We start from the raw sequence: 25301 nt of genomic DNA on the forward strand, positions 1-25301 counted from the left end.
TTGTATTCTTTTCTGCTTCTCTCTGGCTCCCCTCCTTCCCTTCCTTCTTCCTTCCCTCCCTTCCTCCTTCTATCCTCTTCCTTCTTCTTCGTTTCCCTCCTTGTCCTTTGTCCTTCCTTCCTTCCTTACCTCCCTCCTTCCATGAACTTCCTTCCTCTCTCTTATTTCTCATCCTCCTTACCATTCCTTTCCCTTTTCCTCCTCTCTCCTTCCCTGTACACTTCTCTCTCTCTCCTACTTCATTCCCTCCCACTCGTCCCTCCCTTCCCTCCTTCTTTCCTTCTTCCCCCTCCCTCCTTTCCCCCCACAGCAGATACAACCTTAACGCAACATCACAAGGCACTTAATGTAAACCTGATGTAAATTTCCCTTCCATAGAATACCGTACAGTAAAATGGAATAGCATTTACAGAAGACTTTTCCTAGGATGTATATATGATTTTTTTTTTTCACCTTGGCTAGAGGTACTAAAGAAAAGGGTGATATTTTTTCATGTCTTCTTTCTTTCTTGCATTCTTTATTTATTTCTACCTTCCTTCCTTCCTTCCATCCATCCATCCATCCATCCATCTGTCCCTTCCTTCCTTCCTTCCATCCATCCATCCATCCATCCATCCATCCATCCATCCATCCATTCATCCATCCTTCCTTCCTTTCTTCATCCATCCTTCCTTCCTTTCTTCATCCATCCTTCCTTCCTTCCTTCTGTTCAACCCTTGTCTCAGTCTCATTCATATATACCGTTACTTACTGACTCCCTTGTAACAAATAGCCTGAAAAGGACCATTAGGCTTCTTTCTTTTTTCTTGACATTTTCTCTTTTCTTTATTTTCTTTCTTTTTTCTTCCTTTTTTTTTCTGAGTTCTTTTGCACGCTGTCCCTCCCTCCCTCCCTCTTTCCTTTTTCCTCCCTTCTTTCCCTACTCCCTCCTTCTCAATGTTATCTCTCCCTGTCTGCCTCCCTCATTCCTGTCCTTTTTCTCTCCCTTCTCCTCACACTTCCTCGCTCCTTCCTTCCTTTTTCCTGTCCTCTCTTTCTCCCGCCTTTTCTATGCTCTACCTCTCTGTCATTCCCATTCTTGTCTCTCCCTACTTCCTTTTCATCCTCTCTCTCTCACTCTTTCTCTGTCCTTCCCTCCCTCCCTCCCTCCGTCCCTCCCTCCACTTCCCTTTCCCCCCTTCCCTCCCTCCCTTCCTCCCTCCCTCCCTCCCTCCTTTTCTCCAATGATTGATGCCTTTCTCGATATGGGTCACCCTTCTCGCTGATTCTGAGAGAGAGAGAGAGAGAGAGAGAGAGAGAGAGAGAGACGGTAGGGCGAGTAATGGAAATAAATGAACAGATAGACAAGGAAGTTGGAAGGGAATGCGAAAGGGAGGGAGGGAGAAAAAGACGGGAGGGAGGGAGGAAAGGGAGAAATGGGAAGGCGAGAGGGAGTCCAGCTAAAAGCATAGAGTAACAGACCTAATACCCTTTACTAGACTTTATTTTAGGGCGGTCGTAGACTGTGGTATCTGAATTATGAGAACAAGAAGAGGATAGTAAAAGATGATGCCTCTATTTTATCACGACCACCAATACGTCCTTCTGAAGCCGGCAGGAAAGTGTGAGAAAGATCGTGTAATATCCAAAGTTACCATGGAATTTTTGTCTTGGATAATTCTTAGTAGTGACTGACCACCTACTTAAGATTATAATAACTGGCTGGGAGAATAATATTTAATGTATAACAAAATTTTGGTGTATAAAAATGGGAAATGAAGTTAATGTCTGTATGATTCAGTTGTGGACAAGGTACCTTTATTTTATTTATTTATTTATTTATTTATTTATTGTGGGGGGACCGTAGAGAGCCGTGCCTGAAAAAAATTGTTCGTTCCAGAAGAAAATGAACAAGAGGACCAAAAAGAAGGCAAGACAGATATATTGTTCAGGCGACTTTGTGTTATTAGTTCGGTGTATCTTTGTGCCACGTATGTTTGTTCCCTGTGTGGTGGTTGTTTGTTCTGTGTTTGTTTGTTGGTGTTCAGTGGATCTCAAGACCAACACACTTAATAGGTAGTGTTGCTGTCTTTCTGTGTACGTAGGCCAGTGTTGCATCATTTGTTTTGCTGGGTGTTGCAGTGTTACGTTACGCTGGCGCGGCACGGAAGCGGAAGGAGGTGCCAGGGGAATTACGGCCCAGACTGTACGTGTGTGTGTGTGTGTGTGTGTGTGTGTGTGTGTGTGTGTGTGTGTGTGTCGTCTAATGAGTTATGTGTGTGTGTGAGTGTGTTTGTGGGTGTCGTCTATAAATTGTGTGTGTGTGTGTGTGTGTGTGTGTGTGTGTGTGTGTGTGTGTGTGTGTGTGTGTGTGCCCATTATACCTCATGAACGGCTTGAGCTATCAATATGAAACCTTCAGGGTATCAAGATATGGCCAATATCTTGGACGAGTTCGAAAATGGGCACTAGGGGTCAAGGTCAGGGTCACCAAAATGGCTGCCAGAGGTCAACTAGTGTATCGCCCGCCTTTAGCACCATTATCTCTCATGAACGGCTTGAGCTAGTAACATGAAACCTTCAGGGTATCAAGATATGACCTAAATCTTGGACTTGGCCATCAGCATATTCTGGCGGGCGATTAGCATTCGGCTTCTGAATACTTTTCTCTCATATTGTGTACTCTGAAAACAGTGCATTATTTTGGAATGGATCACCTTCAGAGAGAGAGAGAGAGAGAGAGAGAGAGAGAGAATTAAGTTGTGTTTACCTTGATTCGGGGTTGAGAGCGTAAATGGAGGAAAGGAAGGCCTGGGAAGGAGGGTTGAAGGAGGAGGGAGAAGTGATTGGGCTGAAGGAAGGAGGGAAGAAAGGAAGGAAAGTAGGAAATAAAGACTGGAAACTTGGCACCTTTCTTCTCTCATATCTTCAGTCCTTCAGTCCTTCATTAATTCATTCTTTCTTTCCTTCCTTCCACTCGCCTTTCTTCCTTCTTCCTTCCTTCCTTCCTTCCTTTTTCTTTTCTTTTTTAGCGTCCTTGCTTCCTTCCTTGCTTGCTTCCTTCCTTCCTTCATTTCTTCCCTCCTTCCTTCCTTCCATCCTTCCTTCCTTCCTTCCTTCCATCCATCCATCCATCCATCCATCCATCCATCCTTCCTTCCTTCCTTCCCTCCTTCCCTCCCTCCCTGTTTATTGAACACACATTAGGTATTCATTTTCATTAGCCTTTCGACCCATTAACTAGAATGGGGGTACGAAGGAGGGAGGATGGGAGGGAAGGAAGGAAGGGAGGAGAGGAAGGAAAGGAAGGAAGGAGGGAAGATGGGAAGGATTGAAGGAGAATTGATGGAAGAGTGGATGAATGGATGGAAGGAAGGAAGGAAGGAAGGAGGGCGGGAAGGAGAGGTGGGAAGAAAGAAAGGCAGAAGGAAGGAAGAAGAAAAGGGGAGAGAGGAGAGAAGGAAGGAAGAGAAGGTAGGAGGGTAGAGACACTGAAGGAAAGGGAGAAGGAAGGACGGAAGGAAAGACAGAGAGAATGAATGAATGATAAGAGGGACGAAGGAACGAAAGGCAGTAAGAGAGAGAGAGAGAGAGAGAGAGAGAGAGAGAGAGAAGCCAATCCACCTCTAACGAATTTATCTATTGCGGTAAATCTACTCTGGCCACGGAGCTACCCAACTGTACGTGGGTGGGAGGATGATCAACAAGGCTACCCTCTTCCCACCCACTTTTTTCTCTCCTCCCACCCACTCCACACCCTCACCCCACCCCTTGCCTGGCCCTCCACCCATCCACTTTAACCTTCACTTTACACCTTACCAGTTCACCCAAAACATCGTCTTCTCTTTCGTAATGACTCCCCTTTTGCGATTTATTTTCCATCTTGCAGCTCAGTTTCTCCTGTATGTTATGTGTATTTGTTTTTATTTTTTTCTTTGAGGGAACAGTTTAGCTGGATTGTAGTCTTTGGTTCAGTCATCCTAGCAAACACACACACACACACACACACACACACACACACACACACACACACACACACACACACACACACACACACACACACACACACACACACACACACACACACACACACACACACACACACACACACACACACACACACATGAAGGCTATTAAGGTGTGATGTGCAAAATAAATCGCTGAGGAAGAGACGTTACGACAAAATCAACTACAAATACGATCCACTATTTTCCACTTGATAACCTAAGCATCGGCCTCCATCTCAGTCTGTCCCTCCCACTCCTCTGCCCACCATACCTATTTCTGCATCACCACTACCAGGGTAAAAGAATATGAACGTTATTGTCTGGGCCTGAAGAACTTGAACAGACCTAAGTTGACCTGAAATGACCTGGGATTGACATAGTTTGAGTTTATTGACCTTGATTGACGTGGGTGGAGTTGAGCACGTTTAATTAACCCTACCTGAGCCTTAATTAACCTAACTAAACCTGATCCTATCTAACTAGATCTGGTCTGGCCTAAACTGACCTGATATAACCTACTTTGGCCAGATATGACCTGCTTAGACTTCATATGACCTAATTGGACTATGATCTAAAGTGGGCCTGACAGGACTGAACTGAACGTAATGTGACCTCATTAGACGTGAAGTGACCTGTAGAGCCGCAGTGGGGAAACTTTTAGCCTAATGGTCTTGAACTAACAAACTTAGGTATATATAATCTAGTTTGGCCTTTCATGGAGAGAGAGAGAGAGAGAGAGAGAGAGAGAGAGAGAGAGAGAGAGAGAGAGAATCATTACTCCCTTCAGCCCGAGGACATACTATGATATTCAGTTTAGAAGAGAATTTCCGAACTGGAGTTATTCTTCATTATGCCCGTCAGTGCAGTAGGGTTTTCGGAAATAAATATTATTGTTTAAGAGTAACACTTAAAAAAAATATGCATCACCGGACCGACTGTGTATGTTGAAAATACGAAAATGATATGAAAAAGTGTGTGTGTGTGTGTGTGTGTGTGTGTGTGTGTGTGTGTGTGTGTGTGCGTGTGTGTGTGAGTTTGCTTCTTACCGCCCAGAACCGCCCCAGCACTCAGGAGAACAAAGTCACAGAGGACCTCATGTCAATATACTTTCGTGTTCCCTTCTAAAACTGGGCTCACAGAAAATGGAATGGGGGTTGTCTCGAAGAAAATTGGAATATGCGGTGGGAACTTTTGGGCAAACTTTAATATTTGTCTGGATATACACGTAATACAGGAATAATTATTTCATCTTGCCTTTGACAAGTGTTTACCAGCTATGTTGATTCCAAGAGATGATTTCCTGTAACTTTAAGATCTATAATAGTGAAGTCTGTATCTTTATTTTCATTTCTCCTGGACCAAAGAAAATCGTCAGGAAATATGAAGAAGAAAAATAAAACATACATTATTGGATGGAAATGAGTAGGGGTTAGAAGGGAGGTGTAAAGAGGGGGAAAATTTAATGTATGTCGGTGGAATAGAAGTGATAAGTAATGCAGTCCAGTAACCCGGTTTGGTGTGATATTTAGATTGTTAAAAATCAGCCCTTTTTTTTTTTTCGTGTGTGTGTGTGTGTGTGTGTGTGTGTGTGTGTGTGTGTGTGTGTGTGTAATGGTTTAGGTTTGCGAATTTATGCTTTTCTATTGTGACGTACTCATTATTATTATTATTATTATTATTATTATTATTATTATTATATTATTATTATTATTATTATGAGAGCTCCCTAGTACTGCCCACATCGAGACTGATATTAAAACCACTGCATTGGATTTAAGAGAATAACATCACAGATATTACACCACTTTAATGGGTAACCTTCCGACTTCTGTTACCAATAAAAAACAAAAAAAATCCACAGCGCCAAAAAGCTTCATCGAGATTACTAACCTCTGTGGCTGCTGAATAAAATCGTCTGGCGTCAGGGGGAATAAAGTAAAGGAATGTGTGGCCAGCGTAGTAAAGGGAAATAAAGATAATAAAGTTAAATCTAGAACTAAAACACTACAGGAGGGAAATTTTGTGGAGGCAGGAGCGGGGTAATGAAACTATGCATATTTCAGTGACCTTGGTGCTGTGGACGGGAAAATGACGCGAAATTGTAATGTGTGCTACTTTTTATTACGGTATTATTATTATTATTATTATTATTATTATTATTATTATTATTATGTTATTATTTTTTGTTAGCCTTGTAACGTCCCTTTATCCTCTTCTTACACCCCTCTACCCTCCTCTTACACCCCTCTGTCCTCTTACACTCCGTCCTCTTACACCCCTCTTTCCTCTTACACCCCTCCTAACCCCCCTTGGAACGACCTCTCCAGTCCCTTGTCGCCCTTTCTTCCCCCTCCCCCTCCCCCCAATCCCCCTTCTCCCTTCCCCCCACTCTCACCTTTACTGCGGCTCTGGCAGTGTCCGTCTGGCCATTAACACTCGAAATGGTGATGTAGTTTTTCTTTTTTCCTCGTTACCGCCAGACGACTTTATTCAGCTTAGGAATCACGCATCGTTGGGTCAGGGGTAATCGCCAGTAATCCTTCACTTTATTGACTTTACTGACCTACTTTCCTGCCGCTTCCAGACGAGGTTAGTAAGCGCAGGCCGTACGTCTAGTGGTGGAGGGGCTGGTAATAATTCCTTTCGTATAACTTCTTAGTCCCCTCCCCGTCAAACCGGTCGTGGACTATAGGTTTGCGCGGTTCCGTCAGTGCGTCAATACGTCTGTCGTGTGCGCTCTGTAACTTCCACACGCATGGGCAGATACTGATATAACTCCACACAATTTTTCCCCATACCATGACGGTGTGTCGCGCGCAACAACCAGGGTCAAGGTCTTTACATACCCATATTGTATAGCCTACACAGTACATACGTATTGCTATCATACCCACGTAGTATACACTATACCTATGTATGGTTATCGTCCGGTAGGGCACTTTGTGATGCATTGCAATACTTCATTCACTTTTGATGTAATTGACTTTCTTGGGGGAGAAGTTTCGGAGTGAAGTGTTTGCAGGAAGAACTGGAAACCTTTTCAGTGTGGTAGCAACTTAGACTTAATTCAAGGTAGGCTACTGCGAGATTTTGTTCAGTTTATTAATAGAAATTTTTCATCGTGAACAAACACTCCCCGTAACCCCCCATCTACACAGTGACTCCCCTTACTTACTGTTCCCGCCTGACGATTTTACTCATCTATTCAGGGTACAGCAATCATAGTGAAGGATTCAGAAATAATCAACCCAGACATCTTCAGCCTACTTACGCCATGCTACCGACGGACGATTTTATTACCTCCGCCATCGAAGTGAGACGGATGTTATGTATTTACCCGTGTCTGTTTGTTTGTGTACTATATGCCTCAAAAAGATGTTATCGGATATCAGTGAAACCTGGTGGATAGGTGGGCTGCGGGTCGAGGAAGAGTTGATTGGATTGTGAAACGGTTCCGGGTTCAGATGCAGGAATAGCTCATACATTATATCGGCGTGGCGGAGGTATGCTGTCTCTGTGATTTTGTAACAGAATAGAGTAAGACCGTAGAATTTATTTGACCATGTGAGACCGTAAAAGTATCCGTCTGGTAGGAAAAAAAGAATTACAGCGGTTGATCATTGGTGGAGGTATGCGCCCTTTGAGTACTTGCCCTTTTAGCGTGTTGGGTTATACGTGGGCGACCCTCCTTTCCCTCTCCCCCCCCCCACAAGCTAGATTCCATACAGGATAGTCTATAAATACCCACACCACCTCCACACCACCCCACACCACCTCCACACAAACCCACACCAGTCGCTTACCTTTAACATGGGATGCTGGCGTCTCTCTCTCTCTCTCTCTCTCTCTCTCTCTCTCTCTTTCAGGATATGTATGTATGTGTGTGTATATATGTATGTACTTATGTATGTGTGTGTGTATGTATGTATGTATGTATGTGTTTACCCATCTAATTAACAGCCTGTCTGCCTGTCTAAACATCAAAGCACCTGCAGTCATCTCTTACCACACTCCAGCCACTCCAAGTCATCCTCCCTCACCCACTCTACCACTACATCCTTCCTCACCCACTCTACCACTACACCCTTCCTCATCCACTCCACCACTACACCCTCCCTCACCCACTCCACCGCTACACCCTCCCTCACCCACTCCACCACTACACCCTCCCTCGCCCACTCCACCGCTACACCCTCCCTCACCCACTCTACCACTACATCCTCCCTCACCCACTCCACCACTACACCCTCCCTCACCCACTCTACCACTACACCCTCCCTCACCCACTCCACCACTACACCCTCCCTCACCCACTCCACCACTACACCCTCCCTCACCCACTCCACCACTACACCCTCCCTCACTCACTTCACCACTACACCCTCCCTCACCCACTCCACCACTACACACCAGCCGCGAGCGTATACATATCTAGCGCGGCTCGGAATATGACCTTGACCTTGACCTTGACCTACTTTTAACAATTTTGAACTCGTAGGAGATTTTCATCCCTACTACACACCTGTCAAATTTTGTGATGATATCTTGAGCGGTTGCGAAGTTATCGTGGTAACAGACAGACTTTCACCATTTCGAACTCATGATCGAATTTTTTACCTAGTACACACCTATAAAAATTGTGATGATTTCTTAAGCGGTTGCAAAATCATCTTGCTAACACACACACACACACACACACACACACACACACACACACACACACACACACACACACACACACACACACACACACACACATTAAAAAACAATACCAGTTTCTCTATCGCAGCTGGTAAAAAAAAAGAAAAAAGCCAGAGATGTCCCATAATAAAATCGAGAGAGAGAGAGAGAGAGAGAAGGTTATTCAGGATTGCATTTAACCTTTTCTTTTCAGCATAGGATAGCATACTGTATTTTTTTTTTTTTACTCTAACTTGGCCTAAAAATTGCCATCTCTCCATCTTGAATATTGAGTTTTAACAATAGATTAACACTGAAAAATGATGCTAGTCACGATGAAGTGCTATAGAAAGGATGTGGAGCCGTAGCAGTGTCTTTTTTCGCCGCTAAATGACATGAAATAAACTGACAAATGACGAAAATCTGGGCCAAGTTGAGGTGAAGAGGGCATAGCAGTGAAGGACTCAAAGAAGGAATTAATCACGAAAGAAAATCGTCTGGAGGTAGTTGGAATATAATAAAATAAATCGTCCCGGGTGTGAAGGGGTTAATGGGGATTGTTAGTGACCTCTTCATGACGAGAGAATAATTATAGCGAAGTGATTGAAGGTAATTTGAGGGTAATTACAGTGGAAATGACGTCATGGCATTGAAGGGTTTAATGCATACACCTGTCACACACACTCTCTCTCTCTCTCTCTCTCTCTCTCTCTCTCTCTCTCTCTCTCTCTCTCGCATCCTGTCCTTTAATCAGCGATGTATTGGTTAGCACGTTCACCTCCCAACTGGAATAACACGAGGTCGATTTTCGTGACGGTCAGACTCTAGGACACAGTTTGTTTCCCACCTGTTCATCCAGGAGTGCAACTGGGGACCTGGATATAACATCAGCTGTGTCCTCCTTCTCCTCCTCGCCCTTCTCCTCCTCGTTTACCCACAGGAGGGAGGGGGGCAGGTCAGGTCAGGTCAGGGTGGTGGGGTCCAGGTGCCTCAGGGAACGGACTGGTGAAGCGGAAATATTGACCTTGTATGACCAGACACTGGGTTCTCATGACCTGGCTTTAGGGCACACCTTGCTTCACGATTGCTTTTATCTGCAGGTCACATCTTTTATTCTGTTTGTGTGTGTGTGTGTGTGTGTGTGTGTGTGTGTGTGTGTGTGTGTGTGTGTGTGTGTGTGTGTGTTTGATTTCTTATATTTGGCTGCCTTATCTTTGAGTCCTTATTTCTTGCAGCTTGGTATTCATCAGCCATATCTAGGTCACATTCCAGTATGAAGGTAGTGGAGGGTCAAAGGTCAAGGTCATAGGAGAGGCAGCTAATCCACTTAGTCGCGCTTTTTTCGGCAGCATTTTAATTCTGCCAAATGTTTTTATCATAGCCATGAAGAGTAAACTAATAAACGCCACACCTGGCCCCTGACTCACAAAATAATAGTAGTAGTAACAATAATAATAATAATAATAATAATAATAGGCAACAGTTTTAGAGAAATAATAATGAACACAATAATAGAAAGATTAATATAGATTTTTGGAAACCCTTTATCTGATGGTATAAAAATAAAAAACATCATTCAATCCAGCCATTGTAAAAAATAGATTCATATGCATTATTTATTTTTCATTTTAATATTATATAAAAATTTCGGATCATACACGTCTTTTTTTTTTTTTTTTTTTTGGCCTTCTTAAATATACTTCATTATTTTTTTTACTTTAATGAGTTACAGCCAAAATTTTTCAGGTAGACCTTTGTTACCTTTTTTTTTTTAAACTCTGCGCATAGACTTAATGGCCCGTTCCCTGAGGTCCAACAGTCCTCCTACACTCAACTTCACATGTCACTTGCTTTGGCATCAAGTAAGGAATAATGAAACACTTTACTGACATCTCATTCATATTTATTGTCGTTATTTACAAGTTTGTGTAAAAAAATATTCATCTAGACAGAATACGAGGTTTGGAAAAAGGGGGGGAGGGGAGGGGGAGGGGGAGGGGAAAAAAGGGGAGAGAAGGAAGGGAGGGGAAGGGGGTAGGTATATGTATAAGTTGATAAAGAATATATATATCAATTAATATAACTTATAAGGTAATTATTATAGTTATATTTGGTCTCGTACGGAGTGTTTAATATAATTTGTACGAAAAAAGACTGTGAAAAATTGGAAATAATGAGGATAACATGAATTGTAATGAAAACGGACGTGGGGCACTGAAAATGGAAAAAAAAAAAAAAAGAGATGGAAGATGCGTTTAGTAAAATAGATAAATAGATAGATATTTAGACAGATAGATAAACGAAAGACGAGGTAAACTACGGAGATAATAATTACTGTAAAGGAAAGAGAAACTGGAGACAGAAAATGGAAAACAGCAGATAAAAGACACATACATTAGATCAGAGAATAGGGAAGTGAAAAATGGAAGGCAAATAACAGAAAATGGGTAATAGTAAATAGACCATCAATGAGTGTATGGGAAACGGTAAACAGGATAAAGAAAAAAAAAAAAATCCAGGAAAAGGGAAAGTGAACATGAAATTGAGGGAATGGGAAGTAGGATATATGAAAGGGGGAGCCAAAAACGAAAAGAAAAAAGTTGGTGATTAATATTAGCGAGAAAAAATCATGTTAAAATCAGTAAAGGTTAAAGAAGTGAAAGAAAATGTGCCGTACAGTAAAAGAAAATGGAGTGCCAAGGGAGGCTGAAATAAATGAGTAATGGAGTGAAAATTATTACTTATAGGTGTGAAAAGTATTATTAGACGAATTATATGCAAGTTATTGTTGATATGGATGTTTGAGGTTTGGTGAGGTGAAGAAAATGATTGATAAAAGTATTGGTTATTATCAGCTCACCTACGGCTGATAATAATAATAATAATAATAATAATAATAATAATAAATGGCAGTGATAAGAATAAATTAGCAATGAAAATGGTAGCAATAACAGTAGTTTGCACATTAAGTACATCATCATCATCATCATAATAATAATAATAATAATAATAATAATAACCATTCAGCATCAATACACACAAAATAAAGTATATACAATTCTATACGGTAAAGCTCCTAATGGATCAACATAGTGGGGGTGAACTATGGGATTAGGCTTTGGAAATTGGTAAAAAGTATATGGGAATTGGAATTAGGAGGAGGGACAGAATTTTCACCACTTCAGCCCGAGGACGTCTTTTTCAAAAATTTTTTACTCTTGCTACCTCCGGACGATTTATTTTATTTATTTATTTATTTATAGAGGAGGTTTGTAATAGATTAATGAAGGATACGGCTGGTTATTCTCCCCCCCCCCCGGCTCGAAATCTCTCTCCTCAGCTGAGTAAAATCGTCTGGGGGTAGCAAGAAGGGGGGGGGCAAAAAAAGGCGTCATCGCAGTGAAGGGGTTAATGGATCGAAAAATTAAATATAGCCTTTTTTTTTTTTGGAATTAAGGGGGGGGGTGATGGATATGCCCCTAAAACTGCTTAATGGTTACTAAGCTCTTGTTATTGTCTTTGGAGAGAGAGAGAGAGAGAGAGAAACAAACACCAACAAACTATGACACAGCAAAGAAAACGGATATTTAGGTTCCATTTTCTTTACATTATATAAAATATCCTTTATTTATAGTCAGTCTTAATATTTTACTTGTTTTCGTACTTATAGATTTTATTTGCATATATTTTTTTCTTGTCTATCTCTGACCATGTTTTATTTATCTTTGTATTGTTTTCTTTCTTCGTATTTTCATTTATTTTTATTCAGCATACGTATTGCCATAAATTTATTTTTATATATACATTCCTAGAGATGCCCTTCCTTTAATTAGTGCATTATTTTTAGTTCTTTTTTATTTATGTGGTTCTTTTCAGCCCATTCTTTATCATACTTAGTTTCTGTTAGTGTATAGCTTACTTTATTTCCGGTATTAATTTTTCCATTTTCATTATCTGATTACTTTGATTATATTTTATTCTCAATTTCTAATAATATCTTCTAGTAGTAGCCAGAGTATCCGTGGAATGAATGAATGATTCTAATATTTTATCTGTTACTGATATTCTATTAACCTCACTGGCATGGCTTGTCTCAGTCATTGGCAGAGTTAATATTTAAGCTAAGAATATATATATTAATAAATATAATAATAATAGTATGTTGAAGATTATGTAAACTTCAGAAGAGAATGACAAGAGTAATAATAAAGTTATTAATAAGTTATAATAAAATATTATAATACTAATAATAGTAACAATAACAATAATAACCTGCAGAAGAAACAGGAACGACAACAATCGGACATAATAATAAAAATAATGATAATATTAATATTGCCGGTAATAATAATAATAATAATAATAATAATAATACTTCCCTCGTAGGCCGTGGCAGAAACACACACACACACCAGATAACATCCACAATTATTCATTAACCATTATAATCCTACACATATCACGCTTAGCTGGTTTACACGTCACACTCAGGTCTTTGGGCAATTATTCTGAGAGAGAGAGAGAGAGAGAGAGAGAGAGAGAGAGAGAGAGGTAACAACATAACTCGAAGATCCTAGCAAGCTTCAGTTTTACATCAATCAGTCTAGTGTTTCTAGGACATTAACAGTGCTAGTGCTACATCTAGTGTGTGTGTGTGTGTGTGTGTGTGTGTGTGTGTGTGTGTGTGTACGACATGGAGAGATTGTGTGTGCCTGTGTAAAGTGTATTAGGAATGTTTGAAAAATTTGTGTGTGTATGTATGTATATGTATGTATGTATGTATGTACTGACTATGAAGGCCAAGAAACATCACAGTCAATATCGTAGCCTAATAATAATGATAATAATATAAAAATAATAATAATAAATTATGTTTTTTGTGTATTAGTTTCCAATAGCCATGTGTGTGTGTGTGTGTGTGTGTGTGTGTGTGTGTGTGTGTGTGTGTGTGTGTATTACGAAGGTGTTTCATGAATATATAATATAAATAATGTGATTCTCTGCGTGTGTAAAATTTTTCATGTGTGTATTTGTTTTTTTCATGTTTATTTATGGATACCTGAAATTTATATATGAATGTGGGGTGGCTGGGAGAAGAAGAAGAGGCAGACCGAGATCCACGTGGAGGAGCAAGACAGTGTAGTATATGAGGGAGTGTGGCGTGTTGTGGGAGAAGGGTCGTTGTTGCATGGGTGCAGAGAAACCTTTAGATCCTTATGTCGAAGCCACCCCTTACGAGATGCGGCGTCGGGTCGTAATTTTTTTTTCAGATACGGTATGCGGTTTGCGTGACGTGGAAAGGGTGTCGTTATTATTATTATTATTATTATTATTTTTTTTTTTTACATATTCTGGTCAGGTGTGTGGTTGTATGTGGTAATGTTGAGTGGGGTGCTGAGTGAAAAATGTTCGTCTTGAATATGTGGACTTCAGTATATGAGGGGAAAAAAAAAAAAAAAAAAAAGAAGCTGCCATGTTGAACTGAGTGCGGGAATGTTTAATTGTGTTAATTCCTGATTCTTATTTTGTGCATTTTGAATCTGGCTGTTATTTGGTTTTTATTTTTTTTCTTGGAGGGGACAGTGTTGAGGGCTTCTGGCCTTTGGTTCCTTCTTTCTTGCATATAAAAATACTATATAGCTGTCTGGTGTCGAATATAGCTAAGTGAATCTGTGTTATGTATATATGTAAAAATTTCTTTAATATGCAAAAAGAAAATGATAATGAAAAAAGCCAGAGTCCGACTGTGTAAATGTAGAAATGAAAGGCGCCAAAAATGAGTGAATCAGTAATTAATAAAACACGCAGACTGTAAACTTGAAAGCATGTGTGTCTGTGCAAGGTAAAGAAAAAAAAAAAGTGTGTTTCTGAAATACAAGCCGAACAGTAAACAATAAAGCTGTACGTTGATGTAAATGAAGTGAAAATACAAGTTATGAAAAAGGAAGACATTTTAACCGATATGATAGTATGCTTCTGAAAATTATATAAATAGATAGGGAGCAAATTACACTAAGTTAAAGTGATATACGGTATATATTACGAAAGTGTCATTGTAAACCTGAATTTCAAGACGTTTGGAGGTTAAAAAAAAAATGTTTACTTAAAAAATGCTTATGTTCACCTACCCATAATAAATTATGTAGGGTACTTGTGTGTGTGTGTGTGTGTGTGTGTGTGTGTGTGTGTGTGTGTGTGTGTGTGTGTGTGTGTGTGTGTGTGTGAGTGATTTTACCTCTTCAATCTGAGGACGCCTTTTATTTTCTTTTACTCTCCTCAGTCGAGTTTATTCAGCACAGGAAAAAACTATGTGAAAAAGGGTTGTATTTGTATAAGCTATATTAGAGAGAGAGAGAGAGAGAGAGAGAGAGAGAGAGAGAGAGAGAGAGAAAGACGTCCTCGGTCTGAAAAACAACAATCATTATACCTGTGTCTGCCTACCTACTTACAATTATACTCTGTGTATTTATGTGATATTCTCAAAACAGATTTCTTATGTGTCTTCCTACCTACGTTATGATATATGTAGTATATACGTGTTTACATACAATATCACTCGGGTACATACATGGCACGGGTAGGCGCAGTTTGGGTATCACGTGCGCTGACTACAAGCGTTTTAGACTAGAGTGTGCGCAGTGGTGGGGGGACAGTTGCGCAGGTGACGACTTAGACACCTATGAACATTCATGGACATTGATATACATTCTTTTTTGACAATATACACCACAAATGCGCAGTTTTGTTAAATAACTGACATCTGCGCAGACAGCAGATTTGATGATACAACACAAATTCAGTGTTTAGGGTCTGACATTTGTGCTGATCGCAAGTTAAGGATACAGCATAAGTGCGCAATGTTTCATGACTGCGCATACTTAATTATAAGGGTGCTGCTCAGATGGGCAGTGTTCTGATAGCACAATATATAAATATAGATACTGCTCAAATAAGCAGTTTTCAAATTAGCATCTGCGCAGTTGTTAAATCTAAGAATACAGCACGTGCGCAGTTCTTCGACATTTGGCCTCTGCGCTGTTAGTAAATATAAAATGTAACATCATACCCAGATACTCAGATATTTACATGTGTGCACCTGCCAGGTCTGAAGACACCTTAGATGCGGTTTCAAGACTTGACACCTGCGCAGCTGCTTAAATTTTCTGAAACATCACAAATGCACTGTTTGGAAATGTTCCGATATACATACATACAGTCACTTACTGCGCAAGGCTGGCACCTTTAAACTGTAAGTGCAAAATACCAATGTTAACAACGTCCACCCTGCGCAGCTTTGACTGCACATTTGAAACATATACACGGTTTTGCGCAGCTTGTATTTTTCATTTGGTTCGTGACATCTGCGCTTCTAAGAGGACATGTGTGTTGTTTGTAAATATCAGCCTTGTAAAAGAACGCCATTTACGAGGTACAGTTACACCTGCGCAGCTCTGGCAATTTCCATAACCTTCAGGCATCTGTGCCTTGTCAAAACACAGGCTTAATCTCTGAAATCTGCACAATCGTCGTGTAGCAATGGAAATTTACTGAATATTCTCCATATATATATATATATATATATATATATATATATATATATATATATATATATATATATATATATATATATAAGCCTTTGCACATTCTGAATATTTGTGCATGCATTAAAAGTCTGCATGTCTTAAAACTACTCACACATGCCAGAATTCTTGCACAATCATCGACATTGCACTTTCCAAAAAGCACACTGTATAAACCCCTGCGCAGTCCTGAGCAGCGCACTCCACGGGCAGTAACCCAATCTGTAAAACCCTGCACATCCTGAGACATCAACGCATCCCACTTGCAGTAGCACAACTAATCAACCTCTGCGCTGTCCTTAAACAATGGCGCATTTTGGAAACTTTTCAATCACAACAGAGCCCCCCAAAATCTTGTATTACACCTACAGCTTTCCAAGGTTCCTTCCTCTTAAAAACTCGACAAATTCTCTAGGTCATTTTCGTCTCCCATTTTAACCCCTTCAGTAAAATGGCGTCTTTTCTATGTCACTCATGTTATCGTCAGACCGTTTTATCAGATCAGGAGAGAGACTTACGACCTGGAGGGGTTAGATGCAGCCTTCATTAACCCCTTCACTACGAGAGGTCTTTCCTAAGTTTAATAAAATCGTCGTGAAGTAGCATGAACATATTTTAAAAGACGCCATCGTATTCAAGAAGTTAAAAATTCCTCATCTTGATCAACTTAATTTACTTTGTTCCATCTCGTCATTCGTATTCAACTTCCTGCATTCCGTTTTCTGCTTATATCAGTATTTTTTTTTCTTTGTTTTGTTTTCTCAAATTTGCTGCATTTTCTATTTTTCCTTCCATTTTATACTTCGTTTTTTTTCTCTCTCTTTTTCGTAATTCCTGCTTTACTCCATTTTCTTTCGTCCGTATTTTTCTCCTGCAAGTCCTCTTTTTCTGACTCGTTTTCTGTGCTCTTCCCATATTTTATTTTTCTCTATCATTTTCCACATTTTTTCACTGTGCATTCCATTCTCCGTTTTCTTTCAGCATTTTATATTCTTCACTCAACATTTCTTTCCCTCGTTCGTTTCTCATTCTGTACTCTGCAATCAGCATTCCGTTTTCTTCCCTTTCTCTCTTCGCATTCCATATTCTTCGCACAGCATTCTCAACATTACTTTGCATCTGTTTCAAAAAAGCTTCCCCCACATAATACTGTAGACTAGGGCGTTTCACTTCACTAGAATCGGAAACTTTGGCACAAGAAGAGTGTTTCAGAATCAGTCCTTAATATTTACAAACTTTTTTTTGTGTATGTATAACAAGGGTGAGATTTAAATGTATTCACAAAAGTATCGCTTGTATTTAGGTGTATTTCTTTGTATTCATTATTATTACTGTTATTATTATTATTATTGTTTGACTTGGTTGTAAATTAAGTGTGCATGGATATTGATGTAATTCATTTTAAACATAGATATTGCCAAGGATTTTATCTGTTTAAAAAAAATGTAGGCTATTGCTTTTCTTTGTGTCTGTCTAGCTGTATGTGCGTCAGTCTTAGTCTCTATAAACATATAAATACACCTCCTACGCATAAATAATTCACTGTTCGTTTATGTTTCAAGCCTCTTCCCAAAACTAAACGTAATATTAGATTCCCACAATACCTGAGATAACACTTAGCCAGCAGTTCATGGGGAATTGTAAGCGTTTCATCCTCAAAGTATATTTCAACGTATGTATATTTTCATTTTAGTTAGGTAGAAATCGACAAACTTTTAACACTTTCTGAGGTACCGTCCTGTGGCTGGTGCAGTTTGGTTTAGTCTGTCTGGGGTTAAAGAAAACGGAGATGGGATGACGGCTAAAGGGGTAACTGGCTTAATTTGTTTTTCTCTTAATTGGTTGATGGTTTGGGGAGAGTGGATTGTTGGTCGTTTCCGTAACACCTCTTCCTTAGCGAGTTATTCTTCACGTTACATCTGCATATTCCTCCTGTAGCCTATGTTATTAAAGCAAACTGTGTCCATACTGTAAAACTTTATGAACGGCCTGCATGAATGTTAAGGTGTGAGAGGCAGAATAAATCGCTAAAGAGGGGGTGTTACGAAGCCTCCCATGCTACCTAGAATACGGGAAAGGTGTGTGGGTGGGGCAGGGTGGAGGGGATGGGTGACCTGATGGAATTTTGAGTGGGTGGAATAGTTTCTTGAGTGAGTGTGTAACGAAAATGGGTTTATATGGAAGAGTGTAGGTTAGTTTGGATGAATTTAATATGGAGTGGATGTGTGGATGGGGCAGGTCTTTAGTGGGTGGAAGTATAGTGAGAGAATAGGGTGGATGGGTGTTGATGAGGCTTGAGTGGGTGACTGTTTTAAGTTCGTGAATTTGTGTGGATGAGGGTGGATAAGTGTGGATGAGAGCATGGACTGTGGGTGGGTGAGGCAAGGTGAGTGTGGATGAAGGCGTAACGAGAGAGCTTCGAGTGGCTGGGTATTTATAGAGTGCATTGAGTACGTGGGTATGGAAAGTGGCTTTGTGTGGATGCGTGTGGATGGGTTTAGGCGTGTGGATTGGCGTCAGAGAGTGGGTGGTGACCGTTGTAGGTGGAGTGTATCTTTCCATTGGCCAGGGTGGTGTGGGGTGGCTGGTGTGGGGTGGTGTGGTTGGGTCGGGGTGAGGGTGGGGTGGAGGGTGCGGTAGTGGTCACGTGGTTCCTCTCAGAAGGTGTAATGGAGTGGGAAATGAGTGGGGAGGAGGTGACGGGTGGGTGGGAAGTTGGCAGTGTGGTTGTTTTGGGGAGCTTTGGTGAGGGCGGGGTGGTGGGGATGACGAATGGGCGGGATGACAGAGGTGCGGGTGTGGTGGGGGGCAGGGGTGGGCGGGAAGAGGTGGAGGAATGTGAGAGATGTATGAGGGGTGAGGGCGAGGGCGGGGTGGTGGGGTGGCGCGGTGAGGGTGGGACACAGGGGTTGGGGCGGGGTGAGGGTGGGGTGGTGAGGGGTGAGGAGGGGCTGGAAGGCTGGAATCTGGAAAATAAGGGACTGTTTTGTATCCTAGGTGAGGTTGGGGTGGAGGGTTGGAATCTAGAGGGTGGGGAGGTGGGCATGGGTACTTTCGTGTCCTCAGAGTCGATGCGCTCTAGGGACACCTTGGACAGTCCGTAGCGCAGTCCGTTGTGGCGCAGGACGGCCTTCTTGCGGTAGCGCGGCGGACACACGTTGGCGTTGGCGTTGGTGTTGTTCGTGTACAGTCCATCAGGGTCCGAGTCCATTGGGGTGTCTGAGAAACTGTCCGATGACCATGAGACTCGCTTGGTACGTCGTGCGGGTGAGAGGGGCGGGGCCTGGTGGGGCATAGGGCGGGGGAGTAAGAGTGGGCGGGTCAAGGAGGGGCTGCCCAATTCCCCGACGATCTGCTGGGATGCACTGCGGGGCGGGGTGGTGCCTGGGCGGGGTGGGGCAGAGAGGGTGGTCATTTCCAAGTCCAGACTCTTTTGCTTATTCCTGGCGAAGAGGGCACGGCGCAGGGATGACCGATGTCCCCCACCCTGCCCCCCGCCCCCTCCACCTTCACTGCCCTCCTCTTCTACACTGCTCCACTGCCCCAGGATCCGCAGAGCCCCCCGGGGCCCCAACCGACTCAGAGGACTACGTGGTGGGGAAGAATCTGGGGCATCCTGGGAGCTGCCACCTCCTGAGCTTGCCCCTGCTGTGTCCAGGGCACTAGTGAGACTCCCCTGAGGCTGCGGAGTGGTAGGGTAGGGTAGGGAGAGACACGAGCCTTTTCCCCGTGCACTACTAGCCTCAGAGCCCCTTCGCATTAGCCTGCTGCCACCGCCATCACTAGAGGGCGTGTTGACTGGCTGTGGCTGGATGAGAATTTCTGACATACGGCGAGTGAGTCTGGCGGGGATGGGGAGTGAGAGTGATGGTGTGAGTGAGGCGCGGCGTGAGGGTGGCGCCGTGGATGGCCTGGACTGTATCTCATGGTGCACCTCGCTACGGTACAGCCTTTTGCGCAGGAAGCTCTTGAAGTTGTGCCGCAGGACCTTGGACCGCACCCCGTACACGAAGCCGTTGACAGCAGGAGCCAGACTGAGGAGGGAAAGGGTGGCCAGGGTGAGGGACTGAGGTGCGGGGACTCTTGATGCTGCCTCGTACAGCAGCGTGGCGGCAGCAGGAAGATACAGCAGGAGGAATGTGCCAAGTGGATTCAGAACGGCAGCTGCGGCGGACCTCCCTCTGTACCGCGCCAGGTAGAGGTGCGATCGCTGCGGCGTTATGGTAGCCTGTGCTGACACCGTGACGTCCCATAGCGCGGAGACGATGCGGTGGCGGTGCTGGCGGGCGATGACCAGGATGCGCAGGTTGGCCCCCGCTACCAGGGCGGCGGGAAGGATATAGCCCAACCCTGCCACCGCCCCGGCATAGCCCCTGCCAAGCCCATTCTTAGCCCCTGCAACGTTCGGCATACAGGGGGCTGGAGGGTTTGGGGTGCCTCGCAGACCAGGATGGAGTATAGGCAGAGCACACAGACCCCCCGACACCACCCAGGCCCCCGCCAGCGCTAAGGCGACCCTCCTGGGGGATACGAAGCGCGCGTAGTGGAGCGGCGCAGCGATGGCCACGAACTTGTCCAGGTTGAGTCCCGTGATAGTCCAGACCCCCGCCACGTGCAGTCCGGACCACGCCGCACCTGTCACGCACCCGGACCCAGCACCCCCGAACCACTCAGCCTGAAACAAGATGTGGTGGTTAGAAGGGTAGGGTTCAGATTAAAGGGTTTTGATGCTTTACTCTCTCCACCCTGGCTCTCACCACATAATCTTTCTCGATCCATGCACTGTCGATCCAATCTCTCTCCATCCAGTCCCTCTCCATCCTGTCTTTCTTTACCCAGTCTCTCTCCACCTTGCAGTCTTTCTATCCATTCTCTCTTCATCCAGTCTCTCACCACCCAGTTTCTCTCCGCCCATTCTCTCTCCACCCAGTATCTTCCCAGTGAGGCTTTCGATTCAGAGAGAGAGAGTGAGAGAGAGAGAGGAGTTATAGGAGGAGGATTACAGAGATTAGAGGGCTCTGCTGCTTGGCCCATTCTCCACCACTCACACCTCCCGGTCGCTCAGTTCTGTCTTTAATACGGCGCATCAATAAAGGAAATAAAACAAAATCACTGACAATTGATGATGATGATGATGACCACGAGACCTCTAGGCAGGATCTCTTTGGCTCCCCCCCCCCTTTTTTTTTAACGTGGAACTGAAAAAGGGACCTGGATTTATAAATGGATGGTTGCATGTCAGGTTCTAGTTACACATCATCATCATCATCATCAACAACAATAACAGCTCCTCTTAATATCACATAAAGTAGCAGTAGTAGTAGTAGTAGTAGTAGTAGTAGTAGTATGTGTATTTGGGTTTGTGCATTTTTTCTGTCTGCCTATTACCAAACGACTAACGGCAGAGATCTTACAGGTGGACCTCCTCAGAAACACGTCCCACCACTTGCATGACCACTTACTTCCACACCCTCCTTCCAACCCAAGCCACCCTCCTTCACGTTCACTTCCATCTTACCCTTCCACCTCCATCACGTTCACTTCCATCTTACCCTTCCACCTCCATCACGTTCACTTCCATCTTACCCTTCCACCTCCATCTCATCCTCCCTTCAGCGTCACTTCTTTGTACTCTTATTTGTCCACCATTCCTGTGTGATCCACCTTTCTCCTTAACCCATTCACTACGATGATCCTTTTTTCATGTTACCTGTCGACGATTTTATGTAACGGAGGAAACACCTGTCATATTGCTGGGGGATTGTTTTTTAACCCCTCCTTAGCTGAATAAAATCGTCCTTTGGTAGCCAGAATGAAATAAACCTTTGAAGGAATTACCCACACCTGTCTTGATGGAGTTACACCTGTCCACCTCCTTTACTCTCATTCATTTACCCTTTTTTATCCCCTACCCCGGAAAAACAGGTAAATGAATAAATAATTAAGAATTGTATAAAAATAATCTGTTTATCCCCTTAGCTGCAGTACTTTTTTTTATTTTTTATTTATTTTTATCTGTCGCGTCTCGGTGTGAAGGGGTTAAAAAAAAAAAAACGATAAATATTTGAGTAAGTGCCCTTAGTATTTTGAATAATTACGCTTTTTCCCTCGCCTGTATTTGTCCTCACCTTGTCTCACCCTACTTCACATTCACCCTGCCTCTCCCTGCCTCACATTCAGTCCTACCTCTCCCTGCTTCACCCTGCCTCACCTCTACGTCATCACATTCACCTCTGCCTCACCCCTCTGCCTGTAACATGTCCAGCACAGGTGGGCTAATTAGGCTGCATTTCACCTGTCTGTTTGCTTTCCATTTGCTTGTTTGTTTGTTTGATTTCAAGGTTGAGGTTTCACTCTCTCTCTCTCTCTCTCTCTCTTAAAATGTCTATTTGTGTCAAATTATCTCCTCGGTCTGCCTACCTAACTACCTACCCACCTTCCTACCTACCCACCTTCCTACCTACCCACCTTCCTACCTACCTACCTACCTACCTTCCTTCCTTCCTTCCTGTCTACCTACTTACCCACCAACCTACCTACCTACGTACCTAGCCTACCTGTCTACCTACCTCCCTACCTACCTTCGTACCTTCCTACTTACCTACCTTATGAATTAGCTACTTTCTGTAATACTCCCATTCACCGCTATTACCTGTGTCGTAATGTGCAAGGTATATGAGAGCCACACGTCTTTAATTTCTCGGTGTACCTCTTGTTGCTGGCCTTAGGAGAAAACGTAGATGGAATGACTCACCACGTCCTTACCATCCAACCTGCCCCATCACCCTCCTCACCATCCCAGCCCATCCCTCCCACTCACTCCTTTCCGCCCACCTCATCCCACCTTCCCACTCCCTTCCGCCCACCTCACCCATTTTCCATCTCCGCGTCAAGTGTACTAGAGATTTTTCTTCCGTTCCTCACACAGTGCCCTATTTCACAGGATGTACTCACCCTTTCCTTCCTACTCCACACCTTCCTGCCATCTCCCTACCTCTACCCTCCTCATTTATATATTTATTTATTTTTATTGAGATTTCTAGGCCAAAGCTTTGATATTCACCTCACTGGTCTTTTTTTTCGGTGTTCATATCACAAAATATTCTCCCTTTCGCTCATCATGGCCAGCTTCCCACAAGTTATATTCTGTACCCTGTTTGATTGACCTGTGCCGCTGAGATGTGTGGGACTGATGGGGTGTGTTTGTTTCGCGGCTGCTGATTGGCTGCCGATGATTGTGATCTACAGCTCTTCTTATTTTAAGACGTTTATATTTTTAAACTGCCTGCAATATAAGCAGCCAGTTTCAATATGGAATAATTTCCGAAGCTAAAGAAGTCAAAATTAGCTTAAAAAGTTTACTTTTATCAAAGAAAATTAAAGTTGTTTATAAATTTTATAAAACAATGAGTGACGTTTGAAGTAAATTATCCACCCACGGTGTACACCCACGTCCGCATGTTGCACTGCATCCACCCGCGGTGTACACCTACGTCCGCATGTTGCACTATAATATCCACCCACGGTGTACACCAACGTCCGCATGTTGCAGTACAGTACATGCCTGCATTTACTTCAATGACATCATCGGCGGCCAATCAGCAGCCGCGAATCAAACACACCCTACTTGCCCCATACATCTTAGCTGCACAGGTCAATCAAACAGACTGGGGGGGAAGGCTGGGACTTAGAAACACTTAATTATCTGCCTCACTGACCCTGGTGCAGTCGTAGGTATTCAGTGTAAACGTTTGTCCAGCCCGTCTGGCCCGTGTCACTCCGCTCATCTCACCCGTGTCAGCAAATATCTATCTATCTATCTGTCTATCCGTTTGATCTATCTATATCTATTCAGCCTGCATACCTGTCTTTCTGCCTGTCAATCCATCTCTGTCTATCTGCCTGTCTATCTACCTATCTATAGTATCTATCTCTGTTTGCTTGTCTATCTATCTGTCTGTATTTCTATCGATCTTGATTCCTATCTGGGAGGCCATAACACTGATAGAGGTGAGCTTTGTTTACACGTCCTCCCAAGCATCGCCCGCGTCACTAGCATCGACCTTATTGACATGGATGACCTCGATTGACCTCTTTCGTAACCACTCCACTGACAGCGGATTTGTGACACACGCCTTGTTCTTCTTCTTCTTCTTCTTCTTCTTATTATTATTATACAGTGGTAGGTGGGGGCGCTCACCATCCACTCAGTCGATGTAGTGCTGCTCTCGGGTGCCTGCCCTTTCCTGTCCTCCATCCTTCTTTTCTTCCATCCTCTTCTGTCTTTCTTTTCTTTCTTTCCTTCATTCTTTCCTCGTCCTTCTGCCTACGGGTGACTTTAAACTCCTTCTTCTGTATTTCTTTCCTTTATTCTTTCCTCTTCCTTCTGCCTGTGGGTGACTCTACACTGAGTGACAAGCCAAATGGTCTCCTGTACACCAGGAAACCATTTACCACGATGGGTGGTAACCATATAACCAAATTTTGGCACCTGGTGGTTTAGTGGGTAATTACAGCGCTCCAATCGGATTGAGCCGGTGAAGGTTTATATCCAAAGGGTGGTTGGGGTTTATTGCTCACTTAATGCAACTCAGGGATGAGTGAGGCTGGTCACTCGTATCGTAAATGCCAGGACCAACTTGCCCAGCCCCGGGCTTCTACGCTTCGTATGGGGCAACGTAGGATTGGATGATGAATGAATGATGAATTATTATTATTACTACTATTATTATTCTTATTATTATTGTTATTGTTATTATTATTATTATTATTATTTATTTTATCCTCTTCCTCTTCACGTCCCTCGGCCCCATATTACCCCTGGATATGAGACCTTTATTTGCTGTGTCCACACGCTCTCTCTCTCTCTCTCTCTCTCTCTCTCTCTCTCTCTCTCTCTCTCTCTCTCTCTTTCTCATATATGTCTATCTGTCTATACATCTATCCATCTATCTATCTATATATGTATGTATGTATACTGTATATATAACTTACATAGGAAGTATATCTATCTGTAATTTTCCTTGCCTATCTGTTTTGTAAGCTAATATATTAT

At 42.9% G+C, this 25301-nt stretch overlaps 1 protein-coding gene across 1 annotated transcript in view; it reads right to left on the reverse strand.

Moving 5' to 3' along the window:
* LOC145402270 (uncharacterized) overlaps positions 1-25301 on the reverse strand; it is a 101655-nt gene that overhangs the window by 23029 nt on the left and 53325 nt on the right. Inside the window, exons 3-5 of the mRNA XM_080274397.1 lie at positions 19149-20921; positions 18758-18830; positions 18554-18713 (exon numbers count right to left, since the gene is read on the reverse strand). Of these exons, the coding sequence (XP_080130523.1) occupies positions 18554-18713; positions 18758-18830; positions 19149-20921 (2006 nt within the window). The remainder of the gene's footprint in view (positions 1-18553; positions 18714-18757; positions 18831-19148; positions 20922-25301) is intronic.

This window comes from Coenobita brevimanus, chromosome 57, assembly GCF_032717465.1.
Source record: "Coenobita brevimanus isolate Jiangsu-jjx chromosome 57, ASM3271746v2, whole genome shotgun sequence".
Taxonomy (NCBI): domain Eukaryota; kingdom Metazoa; phylum Arthropoda; class Malacostraca; order Decapoda; family Coenobitidae; genus Coenobita; species Coenobita brevimanus.